This window comes from Anguilla rostrata, chromosome 2 (genome assembly GCF_018555375.3).
Source record: "Anguilla rostrata isolate EN2019 chromosome 2, ASM1855537v3, whole genome shotgun sequence".
In the NCBI taxonomy this organism is placed as follows: Eukaryota; Metazoa; Chordata; class Actinopteri; order Anguilliformes; family Anguillidae; genus Anguilla; species Anguilla rostrata.
In genome coordinates this window covers 35,583,238-35,602,113 of record NC_057934.1, presented here as the reverse complement: position 1 = coordinate 35,602,113, position 18,876 = coordinate 35,583,238, and the positions used below count along the sequence as shown (strand labels likewise).

The window sequence follows — 18,876 nt, the reverse complement described above, 5'->3', positions numbered from 1 at the left end:
CAGATGGACCATCTTATATATGAGAAGGAATAGACTATGCACAGTATATTATTCATGGTTCCAATCTCATTAGGTTTAATTTCATGGTGTATTTTAAAGGAAAAGGCATCTGTTTTTTTCAAGGTTGAGGGAAAAGATTGTATAAAGCATAGGAAAATAATATTTAAAAGAAACCTGAATAAAACAAACGTTGACCATATTCAAAAAAACTTATTGCTTTTAATTGTTTGTCTGTTTAATGACCCTGCTAATCTATGAAGGATTGAATGTAGTCCAGTGAAAAGCATTTGAATCTCAGAGTTCAAAACTAAAAACTTGCCAGAGGGAATATTTTTATAGGACCCTTGACTTTATGATAGACAAAGTTAAGTTTAATTTCTGTAATATCACATTCGTAGAACATAATTCCATTCTAATATAGTGTATAGACAACATTACAACATATAAACAATATTAGCTTAACAATAAATTGACTGGGAAAGCAACTGAAAAACATTTATATCTAGTTAAAAAAATAATTTTAAGGAAATGAGTTTTACTTCCTCAGTCTTATTTTTTCCTGTTTAAAATGACTGCCAGAAACTAGATTTTATTAAACGAACAGCTGTAGCAATTCAAATTAATCACATCTACTGTAACACAGGCCTTTTACTTAGCATTAATTTGCCTATGGTTAATATCAATTCTTAAACATATTTAAGACATATTTAGCAGCCTTATTTTAACCACAAGTTTGAGAGTAAAATCTTAAAGATCAAGATTAACCAACTTTTTATTAATTCATGTTGTGTGATTTTTAGCTAAGATATAACATGATTTTCCATTAGGGAATAAAGACAGACTGACAATGTATTTTAATCCTTGAAGTCAGTAGCAGTCATCCCTTTTCTTCAGCAATGGGACCAAACAATGCAGTCATTCAGCGAGAACACGGGCCTCATGCAGAGTTACGAATAAACCTACACACGTGGGGCGCGGGTAAAATAGGGGCCGGCTATGTTTGCGAATCTGAGGAAATGTAAACAGACACGGCACAATGTTGTCTCACTCAAAACAGCTTTCCCCTCTCTTGGCAGCTCGGGCCCCAGAGGAGACGCCATGCAGAATAATGCTGATTTAATTAACAGCGGGTCTACCGCACGTGTCAGCTGGCCACCTGCAGGGCCTCTTCCGCTACAGTTCAGCACACTACAACGCTGCAGCCCCTAATTAGGGTGCCTCTCCTCTGGAGCTGTCGAATAAATTGGACATGTAAACACAAAATGAGCAAAAAAGAGCCAAAACACTTTGGAGCAGAAATTCCACTGCCAACACTTAACCTTCATGATTGATGAAGCATTACTGGAAAAGAAAAAAAAAAAACTGGCTTTCCGCCTTGCGCTGCACAAAAGACTTGTATCTATGGAAAATAAATCTTGAGAGATAATAATCGGACAAAAATAATAACGATTTTGAACGATACAATAACATCATGGGTACAGCACAGTCAATCGGAATGTAGTTTGTGACCACGCAATAATTTAGACGCTAAAAAATGCTACCTCCTCACTGAGTCAGTTGGTCTGGAAAAATCCTGCAATATTTGAGACATACAGTACTGTGCAAAGGTCTTAGGCACCTGTAAAGAAAATGCTGTACAGCTAAGATGCTTTCAAAAATAATGAAATGAAAGGTTATAAATATTGAAAAAATAATATAAAGAGCAGTAAATAGTTAAAAACTAAATAAAATCAATGTTTGGTGTGACCACCCTTCGCCTTTAAAACTAAATCAATTCTCTTAGGTACACTGTCTGGCAGTTTTATAAGCAAATTGGCTGGTAGGTTGTGTTCCAAGCATTTTGGAGAACTTGCCACAGTTCTTCTGCAGATTTGGGCTGTTTCGCTTGCTTCTGGCTCTCCAGGTAGTCCCAGAGATCCTTGATCAAGTTTTTAATCTGAAAAGTAGTCTATTACTTAAAATATTAAATTTTTAACAAAATACATAAATGTATCTGTAAAATTTCATTTTTTTGAAAATTCATGTTTGGAAATCTCAAATTTGCCCTTTTCTACTGACACACTAATGCAGAAAACAAAAAATAAACATCTAAGACCAAATATATACAATATATTGAAAAATCTAGGCTGCCTAAGACTTTTTCACAGTACTGTAAATATAGGCGATTTAAATCACATAAAATGATGTCATACTGCTAATATCCACTACCAGATGTTAATACCATAACCAATTTTCACTACGAGATATTTATACCACTCGGAGAAAGAGTACTTGGGTTATAAAAAGTCACCTGCATGCCATTCTTGTGCTTATTCCACAATTCCTGGAACTTAGTGCTCTCTGTTTGTCTTCACTCTTATTTCACTAATTTTGAACAACACAGAGAATGTTCTCTGATAAGTGAACATCATATTAATGCCTCAGATTCACGCTTCAACTAATTATTTTAGGACAGGCATTTCAAAAGAAGCAAAACAATGCCTTCTTGAAGTAAGTGATAATTAATGAGCATTTATGAGTCATTTATAAGTGATTAGCAGCATTGTTTAGGACAAGTAACGGAATCAGAAAATCTAAATATATGGAAAGGGTTGATTTCTGTTAATATCATGCATGATCAACAATTAACTAATGTTCATAATATGAATAAATGTTTAATTTCAGAGAGAGGATAGTAAAATACAACTTTACTTGCTAACCTCCAAAGCTGAAATCTCCAGAATGAACCACGGTTTGGAACTACAATTTCTTTTTACAACTACATGCTATGGATCACAGATGGCATTATTTGATCATACAACAGGTGTGCATTAAGTACTAATTGCAGAAGTGAGGAGTACTCTTGAAAGAGCTGAATGAACAGTGACGTGAGAAAGAACCACTGCTGCCAACAGCAGACTCGCTCACTGACTGGTCACTAGAACCACCATAAATACAGCTAACCTTGCTTACCAAAGAGCTGATAAACTTAAAACAGGAGCCAAAAATTTTGCCAACCCTAACTAAACATGCCATGAGAACTGATGAAGAAAACAGGAGACATCCACTTCTAAATATGCAACTAGAATATTAATCCCACAAATAAATATAACACCATCCTAAGTCTCTGCCCTGTCCTAATCAGCTGTGAAATAAGCATCTACAGTTAGTCATTAACAAATTTTTAACACTCTCCATAAGACGCATATACCTGTGTACATATAAGCAGATATGACAGGCTAATTATTGAGGGGGCTATCTGACCTGTTGCCTAACCTTTGCCTCACAACCCCCCCTCCCCCTCTTCCCGTTTTAGTGTAAGCATACTCAACTACTGTTGAATTATAATCAGAAGAAAACAATGTAGGCTATATACGATGAAATTGTTAGCATTTATTAGCAAACAATATGCAACGGAATCACTTCTGTGACTGTACTTTGATATATTTCATTTTGGGTATACATTTAGCAAATCGAGCTGTAACTGCCTGACAAGTAATAAATAAACATTCTAATTTGTATGTTCGCTAGCCAGCTTATCTGAGTGACTGGAAGTGTAAAGACAAAGCATTAGTTATCTCACATTCCAGAGCAAGCTCAAAGCGTTGATGCAAATTTCATCAGATAACTGCTAATCTTCACTGTGAATTTTTATTTCTTTTTAACAAATAAACACACCATTTATGTATTGGTATGTGTCACTAAATTTCTATTTCTGATCTAACAAACAACCTAGGGGCCTTTTGGTCAGTATCCAGTGTGATGACTTGGGTTGGACGGCAAAAGAAAAAAAAAAACAAACTGCTGCTTTTCTGCACAGCACACTGCATTAAGGATTGGGGCAGGGCCTGTTTGACAGATTGGCACCCAGTCCAGGGGGTTGTTTTCATATTTCACACCACAGAAGTCAGAATAAATTCAGATGCAAATTCAGTCTGGCTCAGGATGATTATCATGAGTCACAACACCAGGAAGACACGTACCTGATCCAACTGAGCCACAACTGCATACTGTAAGAACTGCTAGCTAGAAGCCAACAGTCAACTGCACAGTTATCGGTGAAGAACCCCTTGAAGGAGAGGGTTTGCACACATGAATCTCTATGAGAGACTTCACTTTGAAAAGCGGAGAAAATTAAACAAGTCCACTATGTTACCCATGGAATGTGTTACCCTATTATGCAGAAAGCCAGTTTGATACAGCAGGGCAGAGCAAATGTGTTGACACCGTCTAAAAATACACTCACAACTCTCACCCACCATCTTACAAAAAAAGTCTTTTGAACTAATACATAAAACAGCAAAGCCACAAAAAACTGCCCAGAATAACAACCACAGACTGCAATTACAAAGCATCCTTCTGTAGTCTGGAAGTTGTTAAATGCTTGCTTTTTTTGGGAATGTCTGGCCTGACCTAGAGAGAGTGGACTAAGAATAATTCAATGTTTTCAAGCTACAGAACAGATTTAGTATTTACTGCGAGGGCCTTTTTGTGTCGTTTGTGAACCTCACAGACAATAAATGCCGTATCAACCCACAATTATCCTATTGTCCCTGTTGCATTTGATTGTTCCGGAAAAACCCAAAGCTCATGAACCAAAAGGTACCTGGAGTGCTGGATAAGCCTCAGCCTGGGAACTGCAACAGTTGTTTTATTTCAGTCGAGTCAAGAGGACGACTCGTACCCTGGCCTCTGACTGACATGACGAAACCCCCCCCCGGCAGCTGGACGATCCTTCATAAACATCGCCTCGGTAGTTCCGACGCACTCAAATCAGGGCCGCGGGGTCACAGGTAACGGAACGGCAGCGCGGATCTCGCCGAACGCAGCCGCATCTGCAGCCTAGATCAACATTTCCCCTCCAGAAATCTCGCCATAATTCCTCATGTCAGTATTATTTCACATCTACATTCATTCCGGCCCTTTCATTTGTGGCAGTCATTGCTGAGCCATTCTTGTTTATGTCACCATATATTCTATTTGACACATTGAGGAGGACACTGAATTTCAAACGCAGAGCTGCATTTACCCAAAACTGGACAGCGGCTGAGCTTGAAGTGGAATCAAATAGCTCCCCCTAGTGGATTCTTAAAGCATCCACCAGCATGCTTCATGATATTGCATGATGCATTTTTTTGTTCTAGCTTTAACTACAGGGAGATGGTGAGAAATCCACTTAGAAGTTGAATGCTTTTGAAAATACTGAGAATGCAAAGAATTTAAATAAAGAGAATTTTTCCTTTTTAATATTCCTGCAGAAAAAGGCAGATTAAAATATGCCAAGATATTTCAAATAAATGTATTTGCCATAGATTCAACACGAGTGTAAAGGGAGAACAGGTAAAAAGCTGTGACCAATAGCAAGGTACATCACTGGAGATAATTATTTTCTATGGCGTTAAAAACTACTGATGTTACACAACTGTGACACCTAGTGGCAACAGAAACATACTACATGCAAATTATATTTCAGACAAACAATACAAAATTCACAGGCAAAATAACATCTGTCGGGCTCAAGTGCTGGAAGACAAATGTTTGGTCTATGAGAAGCTGATGGACAAATACACATGAAACACAGCAGAGCTTCTGCAAACCACTGGAATAAAAACACATACATGAATACAAGTTTAAAAATGATAAGACTCAAACATCAGTAAAAAAGTGCATTTCCTTCGGTAATGTACTGGTTCCGTGGAACAGCGAGACCAACAGAAGGGTGGGAGTTAATATGCGTTTTTGTGGAGCGGCGAACCCAGGAGAAGGATGTGAGTTAATATGCTTTGCATGCATGACTGCTGTTGTGGAGAAGACATGGAAGAAAGGACCTTAGGCATAAACAAAGCCGACATTCTAATTTTACTCAGGTCACTGTGCAATGGGGCTTCGCATGGTGCTGCAACACACTATCTGAAATGCACCAATCAAATCCCTCTTCCGTCGCATGAGCTAATTACACTGTCAGATTATCTTATGTGACAATTTGCATAAAATGAATTCTTCCTGAACACAGGTAATCATCTACACATTCCAAATGAAGCCAAGTATTAACATTTCATTAACACCATTAGAATAATCATTTCCCATTGGTTTCTATATCTAGGTCAGAAGCAAGCAAATATATAGTTCCTTTATTTTATTCTCATTACTGTATGACTCCCCTATTGTTTCTTAGTATATACCCTTATCTAGCCAGAGTTACAATGCCTTCAGGAAACCACTGACATACAGCTACAAAAACTATTTAAGCAGCACAACATACAAGTCATACTTTGTATTGGAATGCACAGATTATGGGTCAATATTCCACTGTTAAATACACAATACTCCCTTCTATCCTGTGTCAATGACATAGGGTGTACACACATGCTGCGTAGTACATGGTATGTACAGGCAACAGCTGTACCCCAAAATATCAGGGTTCCCACTCATTTTAGGAAATCTTTTTCCAGGAATTTTCAAGGACAATTTCCATGACTTACAGACATGAAACATGGACAATGGTAGCCCAAAGAGAAAAATACAGAAAAAATACACGATCTCAGCTCTAAATATACTGCTCAATAGCTTGACTTATAGTCTAGCCTACAATTTTACAGGACCTCAAATATTTCCAGGACATTTTGTAAATTTTCTCATTTTCCAGGTGTTTTCCATGACTGGAATATTAGTCGATAAATTTCCAGGTTCTCAAGGTTTTCCAGGACGAGTGGGAACCCTGAAATATATTTCAGGGATTATGTGCTGTATTTTGCATGACGCCAGGCGCACGGCATGTTGCATGCCGTCGCACTGGTGAAATGATATTTTAGCCATACATTTTGTCGCGCATGAAGGCGAGGTAATTGACTGGCCGGAAGCCGAAGGGAGAGGGGAGTCGCTGCTGCGGGCGTGTCAGTCTGTATTGCATGGCGCAGTACAATTTTGGGAGCTCACTGGAATTTTTGGGTCATTCCAGTCTGTCATTTGCGCCATTCGCCACCGGCCTGCCCAGACCACGTCTATGGCATATGGTGCAGGCCGTCGTCCGGTGGATTGGTCATTTTGGGGCTTTACCATGCAACTCCTACATGTTTCACAGTCTATTCAAAAGGCAATCAACGGTTGTTGTGGATCAAATGCTGTCCAATTTGACTTTAATATAAATTCCAGAAGTAGGAAAAATGAATTAATTGTTTTGTTTTGATAATTCTAATTCCGGTATTTATTTCTACTTTTAATTGTTCATGGCTGTTCTCAGACAGGAGTGTGGTCCTGCATTTCACTCTTTTTTTTACACCAGTCTGTAATGAGAAGAATGACAATAAACGCAAATAGAAAAATCATTTTAAATTAATTTTAATAGACAGTAGTTAAAATGACAGCAATAGTACTAGCACAAATTATGGATAGACTCCTTTTATAAACAGTTTGATGACTAATTCAATATTTTGCAACAATCTCTTTTTGCCATAATAAATCTAACATGTAACACACATATCCATCAACCTAAAACAAAAATGTAGAAAAATTAGCAATCGAGTGAAACTAGTAATAATCATTACCAATTCCTATATGTATTAGTAGATACCAACAAAAGTGAGCAGCCTCACGTATCTTACTGGAAGAAATTTTTTTATTAGCTTGAACGTGTATTGCCTTGTCCTTGACAGTTATAACGGAGGTAATGAAAAATAATTGCATAAATTGTTAATGTCTACAATATTTGCAGGACAAAACACTGTTGGTTCTAAAGAGCATACTGTGCATGAATGTTTAAACCAGCAACCAATTAGGAAGATCCCGGTAGGCATGCAGTATTGGATCAGTTGTGGTTTCGGTATGTTTTAAAAAGACTCTTATTTTGTCAATGTTGTCAGGTCAATAGGGAAGAGTAAAGAAACCATTTTCAGCCAATCTTGATTTTCTCTAAGCAGTACGTCATTTGTTGGCCAGTAACTAATCATATGTGAGGTGGAAACCAGGTTTTATCTCTTCTATGCCCATCTATATGCATGTTCTTTTTAGATTCTGTACGTAGCTATGTCATGTGGGGATATACTTGCTGTTTTGTTGCTTAGCAATGTCGATGAGTCCGTAATACAGTTCAAACCTATGCTGATTTGGAAGCCGGACGGACCCATAATAAATGGTTTAGGCAATGTTCTAATTCAGGCAGAAGAAAATTTGAACAAATTTGAACAAATTTCTCTTATGAGATTCCATTAAATTCAATTAAAAAAAAGTGCACCTCCCGCAAAAGAATGTCTTGTGAGAAACATGTGATTAGTGTATCATTATCCTCGTCTTCCATTGCAGTGGTAGACTACAGAAATTTGCAGCATGCCCAGCGCAATGTGCACAGCCCTTAAAAGGGAATGAAGATAGGTCATTTCGAGAAGACATTCTTCTCGCAGTACTCAGTGTAGCAGAAGTCTTCCACATGGAATTGCGCACCCTTCCACTTCTTGGCCGTCCTCCTGCCATTAGCCGTTTCCAGGACAAAGTTCCTGATGGCCACGTTTGGCAGAGTTACGCTCTTATACATCATCTCCATGCCCCACTCCTGTGTGTACAGGGACATGCCACAGTTTGTGGTCAAACACATTTCCAGGCACATGCCTCTGCTTACAATAGAGTTGAGAAGAACAGGCCAAGAACAGCAGGTTTGGAAGGATTGCAATAAAGATTAGCACGTTAGCTCAGCTTTTGCGACGCACTGCACATACAAACGCCGTATTGTCATTATGCAGAATACCTGATCACTGGCAAATGGTGGCGTAGCTCACATTCCACAGTATTAACAGGACACAAGCGAACGAAGCGAACCGGAGATGAACAAGGTCATGCGGTCATTATTAATGACACACAAAAGCACAAAAAGCAAACGTGAGATACGGAAATTCGGACAAACGGAGGCATGCAGAACAGCAGATCCCTGATGGCGAATCAGGCAAGACAAAGAAATGAGGTAGGAAGCAAGCATGACATTCTTTAAACGTGTACTGCAGCTAAATGCATACTATGGTAGTATGCAGCATCCCAGAGGCCATCCCATCTGCAAACACCAAGCTCAACAGACCAACCACAGAAGGAAAGAACAAAACGATCTCATGTTCAAGATGAAAAGCAAAGCAGCCGTATCCACGGGCCAGTGCAAGCAGAGATACCGTATTAGTGTGACGCAGAACAGTGCTGACAGCAGCTTCATGTTTAGTTACGAAAGAGCTCACCTGCCCACAGGCCGCACAGCTGATCTTCCGCCCGGGCTTCCAGTCCTCAAAAGTCTTATTCAGGACTATCTGTCCGCCCAAACGATAGCATTTCCTGAAAAGGCAGACCGAAAACAAGAAGCATTACCATCAGTTTAGCATTACCATAGTCAAACCAAGACCAAAGTCCATAAAATGAGAAGTAATGGAAAAGGGCAAGAACTTCAGCTACTTTTATTGTTATTATTCTCATGTATAAGCACTTAATATAAAATCTAAAATGAAAACTAGAATTAAACTAGTATGAGTTTAATGCTAGTTTTCATTTTAGATTTTTATTAGAGACCATACATATTGCATTTATTACTCAGAGTACTGTTTTTCAGACTCAGAGATCTTCTATCAGTTCTCAGGGTAAACTACGATGATGGCAAACGAGTTGAAAAGCAAATGAGGCGAGTCGTAGACAACACTTCAAGGCCGCGTGCTCACCTGACGTCGGGGTTGACGATGACGTAGTGCGCGCCTTCGATGAGCTGGATGTCGCTGCCAAGGGCGACGGCGGCGTCGCAGAGGCAGCAGCGGAGGCGGACGCTGGCGGCCTGGTTGAGGCTTTTCTTCTCCCCGGCTTTGTGTTCCGCCAGCCGCCGCATAATGGCCACTTCCTTCTGCAGCTCGAAAACCTGAGAGAGGCCCGGGGCAGAAATGTGTGGTGAGCTTTCTGGCGCAAAATGGCTGCCGTGCATCACCCAGGTGTGTGCTACACCTTGGTGGTGGGTGAGGTGAGTTCCCGTTCATCACTGTAAAGCACTTTGAGCGTTCGGAAAGTTCGGAAAAGTGTTATATAAATGCAATGATTGATTGATTGATTGATTGATTGATTGAAAGGCGGAGACCCACAGGCTGGTATGCAGGTGTGCACGCTGCAGGTGATTGGGTGAAAAGAAAGCACAGAGATACAGACGAGCTAGGACACAGACAGAGACACGCACCCTGGAATACAGGTACAATGGACCGGTGAAATAAAGAAATGCTTTGTCACTGAACTACATGCGCTCTGGGTCAGAGACAAACTGAGAAACGAAGAGGGACACACCGGGCTTCAGACACACATTGTCACTGAACTACTAGTCTGGATGAACGCATGTACTTTCTGGGTCAAACGGGAGGAGCTTCCCTATTGGTTAATCAAACTGTCTGTCTCAGTGTGCCGGTTCTCCCTCGCTCCCTCCCCAACACTCCCTCTGTTCCGTGTGTGCTGCAATCTAAGTCCAGACTGAAACACACCAGCGAAACGGTCAAAGCTATCGAGCTAACCCGAATTATCTGCTAAAAACAGAATTATAGACAAATTCGAAGAAAATTTTAATTCTGTTATATCACTTGTCAAATACATGGCGTGACTTCGTTGAAGGACCTTGTTTGGATTCGCTGTTATCGAACAGAGATGTACTCGCTTGCTTGCTACAAGATTTGGCAAAAGTTTAATTGTTCAAGCTTGGCCTACGGTATGCAGTCTGCTGTCAAATAAATACCCAGAAAAATGGCCAGAAGGAGCAATGGTTTTGATTGTTTTCCCGTTACAATCAATACAATCATTTTCCCCAAATAGTGGCGAATTGATGCAAGTTTGCCTCCGGTAATGTTTTCCGGTGTACGTTTCAGACCACGCCTGGCCAAAACACTCTGATTGGTTGGGAAAATACAGCTATCCCGGGAAGGTTGCCTTCTTTTTTTATGCCTGGAACGTCAAGGCATCGGCCAGGCTCTGTTGAATGAAGTGGAAAAAGAGACTGGCTCACGAGGCTACTGAACTACAGACCAACTGGGTCAGAGACCACAGATGCACAGATGCACAGTGTCACTGAAATAGATGCACTGGGCCTTATACAGAGTCTCAAAGACAGTAAGGACTCAAAAACTGAAACATTAAGGAGGGAAAGAATGTTAGACAGAGGGACACAAATCCGTGAGGACACTGGAGCGAATACAGGATGATCCATCCCGCTCACCTTAATGCGGAAGTCCCGGGGCCGAATGCTCTGCACTTCTGCAATGGCTTTCTTCGAGAGCTCCTCCAGGTACTCATTAGTGCGCTCTCTGGACACCTCCCGCCCCCCTGCTTGTGCCACCACCGAATACACACTGTCCTCGGCGCGGGCCCGCCCGCTGGCCTGCTGCATGGCGATCTCATTGGTCAGCAGCCCGTAGCGCACCACCAGATTGCACTCAGCGATGTCGAGACCCTCTTCAGCCACGCTGGTGGAGACCAGCAGGTTCAGGAGACCAGTGCGGAACTTATTGATGGTCTCCCTTTGTTCCCCCTACAGAAACAGTGGAGAAAGACGTTGTTTGACCTAAAACTCGCTCATTTTTTCCCCGTGACTTAGCTAGACTCCACAGGTCTGTGGAGGACCTCAGCATGCATGCGTGCCCACGTCACCTGAAACCATGATAAAGGCTTACTTGATCCTCTCTACAGAGACCTTGGGGTGCATCCCAATACTCAAAAAAAAAAACACTACCACCTCGTCTCCCCCGTGTCCCGATCTTTGTGTCCTCCCTTCAGTATCACAATATTGGAGGAAACGAGTGGTAGTAAAGGAAACGAGGTGCAGACTGAAAATTCATGGGACACACCCTGGATCTGCATATGGAGGTACCTTCTTCCCAAACCCAAACTGATCAAGTAGGAGTCCAAGTACCAGTTCCAACCATGTAAATCAGGAAAGGAGGAACACATTTATATTCAGGACAATAGAAGTTAGAACATATATCAATGATCAAACGCCTCTTCAATATATACCAATAAACAAAAGCCTCTTCAATATGAAATAACGAACAAATGCCTCTTCAGTTTACAAGGAAATTAAAATATTTCTCAGCAGTGTTTCCTCCATTTTCCTTTCTAATTTACTATTTATTTTCTTCCATTTTCAACAGAAAACGACAAAGGAAGGAAATGTGTAGATAGGAGGAGGGCTTAAACAAATACAATAAAAGAAATAAGCCCTACATGACTAGGCAATCATTTGGCAAAATGTATGGACTTGCAATGGATGGCCAAGCCTAGCAGAGGTGACCGAGCCAAGGCACGTTTTTTTTAAATAAAACTCCTAGAAGATACCCTTACTACTACTCCTCCATTGGTCTGAAAACCCAACTCAAATGAAAGTCCTAAAAGTAGTCGTGTTTATAGCTCAAATAGGCTGCTGAATAATATAGCAAAAAATAGAAGGATCGGAGATGAAAATAGATATGCAGTTTCCTGCCTCTTTCAATCCCTATAGCACGGGTGTTGTCACAGCCTGTTGTACAACTATTTAAAATGGTACCAAACAAAATATTAAGAATTATTGACAAAAAAGAAAAGTAGAACTAGGTGAAAGCAAAAAAAACAAGCACTGAAGGAAACTAACTGGCAAAAGCCAGAGTATTATTTTCAAGGTAAAAAAATAAATAAAAATACTATAAAATAACCATGCAAAGGCATATGTATGATGCACTGGCAATCTCCTGCTTTTGTCTGATTTGTGCACCTTTCCCTGTATTTGTAATTCTAAAATGTGTTAGGGATGTTTCTGGGTGTGGCACTGCTTTGTGTGGGGATGGGTGGGTGTGGCTGCAGAGCTAGCTAGTGAAGAAGTCCAGATAAAGTGAAGCAAAAGCTGACGGAGCTCATTCAAGTACTAGAGTTAACCTTGGAATTGTTTTTCCTCAGTGTCGTCAACTGAAGCTTGAAGCATAAGGGGATTAAAAGCGATGCGGAGTTGGCTTGTTTTCTGTTTGACCTGTAAGTAATGTTGCTGGCAGTGTGAAGCTGGGGAAAATGAACACTTTCGTGAGGGTCTGAAATTTCCATGTTTAAAGTTACAATGATAAAACCACTATTACGTTCAACATAATGGAATTAATTAAACTATAATTGAATCTGCCTTCTTACTGTCGCTCACGGTCGCTCATTTCACAGTATTATGTTACCTCTAGTTATCCAGCTAGGTGGGGTAACTTAATTGGTGTGATTGGGAGGGGCTGAAGACAGTGGTGGAGACTTCTTCGATTGCAAACACAGGCTGAGAAATCCTGCATAGTATGCCTTTAAGTGAGAGAGCAGAGCAGGGGAGGTCGTGCTTGGGTACCTGGCTCATGTGGTTGGCAAGGTTGCCGGCCCCAGTCAGTATGGCGGCTCTGATGCCAGCGGCCTGCATCTCAGGACTGGAGGTGACCCACTCCAGGAGGCACTGGGTGCTCTTGCGCGTTTTGGAGAATAGGATGCCTCGGGCTGTCGTGTCTCCCTTAAACTGCTCCAGCAAGATATCCTGCAGTTTGCCAAGCTTGGGGTTCTCATAGTCAGGCATCTGTCCCAGTGCCTCCAGCTGGAATCTATGCTCTGCAGAAACAAAATGGCCATGGAAGACAGGTGATGGACAGCATATCAAAAAATATTCAAAATAATAATCATGGCATGACTATGATGCCAGCCATAAAAATAATATCACTGACAAACCTCTTGGCACAATCCACCAACATATACGACATATCATATCATCTAGGACCATGGTTATTGTCTCCTTTGTTTATAAATGAAATTATTCAATAAAAAATCATCGAATCAACCAAGCAGTGTAACATCAATGGTTGACACTGTGCAAAGTGCCTTTTCAGGACAAGACTACCATTCCTACACAGAATATGCCTGTATTTGGAAAGTAGGAACAGAAGCGCGCCTCCTTACCCCGGAAGAGGCTGAAAAGGTACTCATCGGTACCATCCAGTCCAATCCGGCTTGCCTGCTTACTGCTGTAGAACTCATCCAGCACCTTGAAAGCATCCTCCATGCGGACCGTGTCATTTATCAGCAGTGCGTCATTATACTGACGCAGATGCAATGCACACTGGGCCAGCATCCTGTTCTTCTCCACTCTCCCTAGTGAAATGCACACCCCATCCCCACATTACCAATGCATCATCGCTGTGACATCACAGCATCCATCATATCTCTTCACTTGCACAAGCACGACATCACATAGTCATGACATCACACAACCACTGAGGCACGGTCAGTGTCTTACAGTGGATAAGGAACTGGGCTTGTAACCAAAAGGTCACAGGTTCGATTCCTGGGTAGGACACTGTCGTTGTGCCCTTGAGTAAGGTACTAAACCTGCATTGCTTCAGTATATATCCAGCTCTATAAATGTATACAATGTAAATGCCTGTAATGTAATGTAATGTAAGACCATTGTAAGTATTGTAGGGAGAGCTGGTATTCAATGCACTATTTTCTAAACCATCACCACACACACTGTAACTCTCCTGTTCCAGAGTAAAGTCCTGCTTACAACCGGAACAATAATTGCAAAAATAAAATGTTTGAATGTACTTCAGTTGAAATGAAGAGATCCACACCAATAACTGTAATATCAACCACAAATGATAGCAGAGGCTATCGCTGGAATAACTTTCAGAATTGTTCAGACAAGGTTCCAATGATAAATATTGCTAAACTATTGTTAAGGTGTAAACAAATTAGCGCATGGACAATATAAACTTGAAAAAAAAATTGCTGTGTAAAAAAACCTTGACCTTGTCTCCTGACATGGGGTTGCTCTCGCAATGGGGAATTCCCTGAAAATAAGCAATACTTGGCAGTACCAGGAGTATAACCTCTTCATTCATTTTCTCCATTCTGTGTGACACACTACTTCCTTCTCCCCAAAAAAGAGACACCTTTGAGTGCCGTCCCCCACCTTTTTTATGCAGCAGAACCACTTCCTCCTCGTACTCCTGGCTACCGAAGCTCCTGCTAACATCCTCTGTCCCCATGAAGTCATGAATGAGACCCATCATGTCCTTCAGGTAGTCCCCAAAGGGGTCCTGGGTCACAGGGGTAGGATTGTGTTTAAGGATATGAACAGAATTAAAAATCTGTTAGAGGTATTGCATATTATTTAAAAAAAAAAGAAAACCTGAAACCTGACCTGATTATTACCGCTTCCAGACAGGACAATTAGCTGTATAATTTAGAGAATACTCACCTGACCTAAAAACTTATAACTGAAGGAAAATGAGTGGCGAAACAGCCTCAACAAGGACATTTTAAAAACATGTCAAGTAAATAGACTCCAAGCCCATTTACTTGTCATGTTCTAAGGCTTTCCAGCACACCATTTAAAATCTCATATGGCACAGACCGTAGTTCCTCTTCTTACAATTTGTCAGTGGTCTTTCAGGGTTAAGTACAGAAATGTTCAAACATGTATATTTTTTAGATATACCTAAGTGTGTGCATGCACGTGTGTGTATGATGAAGCTGCAAAAAGTGATTTAAAAAAATTTATAACGCCTGCTCAAGATGCAGAGAAAGGTTTCTTCATCACTTATCACATTGTTCATCGCTTCCATGAGAGGGCGTTAGTGTCTGACCTGCAATCTCTTCTCCACAATGTCGTACTGCTTCCTGGGTTTCGGGACTTTCTTCTCCAGCTCTCTGGCATTCTCCTTTGAGGACATGATGGCCGTGGCATCCAGGTTGGCACAGATCTGCCAAACAAACAGCGCTGAGCATCCACAGTGATAACCCTGGCGTTGGCTATAAAGATGGCTCGTTCAGAGGAGCCCATTCCCACTGTTGACTCCTGGTAGTCTGCATGCAAACCATCGCAAGCTGCCTGTGCTTTGGGCTGACCCTCTGACGGTGCATCGGTGAATTATGATGGACCGCATGATTTCATGTGCCGTCACAATGGCTTTCATAGACTGAACTGTACTAAGACTCTGGATATGGCTGTCAATGCTGTGATATACTGCCACCGGTGGGATACATGACAGTTTAGGACTTTCACTTAATGGCAGCTGAGACAGAATGCTCCAGTGTGTTCGCAGACCTGGGGAAGAGATCTCGCCGCAGACAGGGCACAAGATCTCACCCCAGACAGGGCACATCACAAATGCCTTTACTAGAACAACATTTAATCAAGTACTCCATTAGCCTTTAATCGTGCTCCATATCGGGGGAAGTCACTTGCAATACAAACCATGAATACGCATGGAAAGTGTACTATTTAGGTGAATAGATTAGGTGAAGGTATTCCAAAAGGCTATTCCATTCAGTACATCAGAAAGACTAGAACGGCATTTTAAAAACCTTTAAATGCTTGGCCTCACCTGCAACACGTGACTAATGGCCTTTTCGAGAGTCCGTGCGCCTCCTGTCCCAAGAGAGGCAGTGAGGCCTAGCACTTGAGGCAGCCCTGCTTTTCCCTCCAGCTTGTGCTCCACATAGCGCTCCATGATTTTATTGTAGACACTTTCCTTGTGGGTGTGGTGACACTCATCAATGATTAGCAAAGTGAAGTCTAATATAAGAATGGGAAAAACACAAAAGTTTGAGGCATTATATGCACAGAACATTTTGACAGGGCAAAAACATGAATATGTAATACCATTTTTTGTTACACGAAAGCATCAAAAAATATAGCAATGGTTGGGCCATAGATTCCCATACATTCAATTAAAAAAAACATTTCCTTAAACAATTACAGAGAATTCAAACCAAACAAAGCCTATAGCTAAGAAGCTATAAGCTTATTTAACTAAACTATTTGCATTGCTAAAATATGAAATGTGAGGAGGGAACATATAGTACATATCTAAAAAATGGAAATTCTAATTGAGAGCATGACACCATTTAGGGTAGAAATAAAGAAAACTGAAATTGAAGCTCACACAATGTGTTCTGCATATTTACACACCATACCACTCACATAAATAGCAAGCTGAACATTAACAAACAATGGAAGAGTCCAAAGAGCGAATACTGTTCATCACCCTTGTTCAGTAAGGGTCTTACGAATCCCAGCCAGGATCAGCGGTTTTGAACAGAAGACCTGATGCCCTGCCGGGCCATAGCAACGACGCAGCTTTATCAGGCAGCATCGTACCTGTGAGCTCCACGTGCTTCTCCTCCTCGGTGCTCCTCAGGGCGTTCTCAAGGATTTGGGCAGTGCAGACGATCACGTCACTGTCACGCACCACGGGAGCAAAAAAGTCCTTCTGGGCGGAGTCACCACTGATGCTCTGCACGTTGTAAGTCTTCCCCAGGAAGGGATGGAACTCTTTGGAGTAGTGCTGGTCCACCAGGTGGACCTAGGCAACATGAGATGTAAAACCAGTCCATCAAAACCATCAAAGGAAGAATAATCTGATTTGAGATGAAGTAAGGATTGCTCCCTAAAAGAGAACGTGCTGCATTTGTAAGGATAGGCCATAATTATGGCTAAATGGAACCGATGTCCCAGAGGAGGCTGTAACAATTTTTTATCAATTCTGACACAAATCTGACAATTGACAGTAACAACGAGGATGTTAGCAAAATAAACAACAATCATACAACTATGAGACGTCCACAACTATTATTAAAATCAACTATTTAAAATGGTAGGTATGAATCATTTAAACTGTGCATGACTTATAGACTGTTCTTTACCTTGTTAACCAGGACAGCCACCTTGGCCCGGGGTTTGGTCTCCAGGTGTCTCTTGGCAACATAGACTGCGGCGCGGGTCTTCCCTCCTCCCGTTGGGAGCCAGATAATGATGTTCTTACCCTCCAGAGCTGGCTGTACCACCTCCTTCTGGTAGTCTCGCAGCTGAATCTCTTCCATCTCGCTGTGGTAAACACAAACGACATCTCTGCCATTTCACTGTGGTCACTGAGGCAACTGCATCTTGCCACACAATCACGAGCGGTAAAGCAGGCAATACGCATAATGTACATCAAAGCATTTGCTCTGATGATCTTTTTTTTTTTTTTCCTGAAGCTTTAAAGGCTCCAGAAAACATTGAGTTAAATTACTTGGACTCTCAAAATACACGTGGATACACGGTAATCGACAACAAGAAACACCTACTCCGCAGAAACCGTGTCTTAGGCGTAGTTTGTTTTTAAGGTGAGATCACCATTAATCTTACCTGAAGCACTATCAGACCATTAATAATTCTGAAGCCACCATGAAGTACTGTGAATCTGTCACAATAGCATAAATAGCAATACAGATATAGACAACTGACTCTATAAGAACTAGTTAGTTGACAGAAACACATTAAAAAAAAAAAAACATGAACACCGGCTGTACATGAAAAGTATGACATTTCAACATAACAAATTTAAGGTAATTTCCCAATAATAAAACTCCTAGCTCGCCACGGCAGAACATGTCACTTTCTTAAAGATTATTGGATCTATAAAAAAATTAATGCATACAGCAGCGTCTTGAGACAAACTTACCGGCTTTGCACTGAAGTTCTGCTGAACACTCAAAAGAAAACGCAGTAATAACTGCTCCCGTCTTCTGACGTTTGGAAAGCAAACGCCTCTCATTGCTTTTTCAAGCATACCAGCTGGCTGAACAGAAACGAAACTGAAAGAGCAGTAATAACAGTGAAGGGCTCCACAAGGGGTATACTGAACAACAACCCTCCAAATTGACAGATCAGGAAAACTTGTCGAAGCTTCTTTCACAGTATAATGAAAGCTAATAAATACTCTGCTGACTGACATTTTATGTCTAGGGTACCTGAAAAACAGGCACTCGTTTCACAGAAAAATACTCCATACAGCAGGCAATCTACCCCTCGTGGTCAATGCTGAATTCAACACGGGTACAAGTAATTGTCTGCTGAGGTTAACCCCCTTGAGAGGAACT

General features: G+C 41.1%; 1 protein-coding gene across 1 annotated transcript; it reads right to left on the bottom strand.

The window, feature by feature from the left end:
- Positions 1–7,301: 7,301 nt before the first annotated feature.
- On the bottom strand, positions 7,302–18,610 carry dhx58 (DEXH (Asp-Glu-X-His) box polypeptide 58). The gene is made up of 12 exons (XM_064321826.1): positions 18,459–18,610; positions 17,659–17,839; positions 17,114–17,318; positions 16,338–16,528; positions 15,597–15,713; positions 14,921–15,047; positions 13,906–14,097; positions 13,310–13,560; positions 11,183–11,494; positions 9,663–9,853; positions 9,192–9,285; positions 7,302–8,524 (listed from the first exon to the last, which is right to left on the bottom strand). The coding sequence occupies exons 2-12, from the start codon at positions 17,833–17,835 to the stop codon at positions 8,348–8,350; spliced, it is 2,034 nt and encodes a 677-aa protein (XP_064177896.1). The 5' UTR covers positions 17,836–17,839; positions 18,459–18,610; the 3' UTR covers positions 7,302–8,347.
- Between the last annotated feature and the right edge of the window lie 266 nt (positions 18,611–18,876).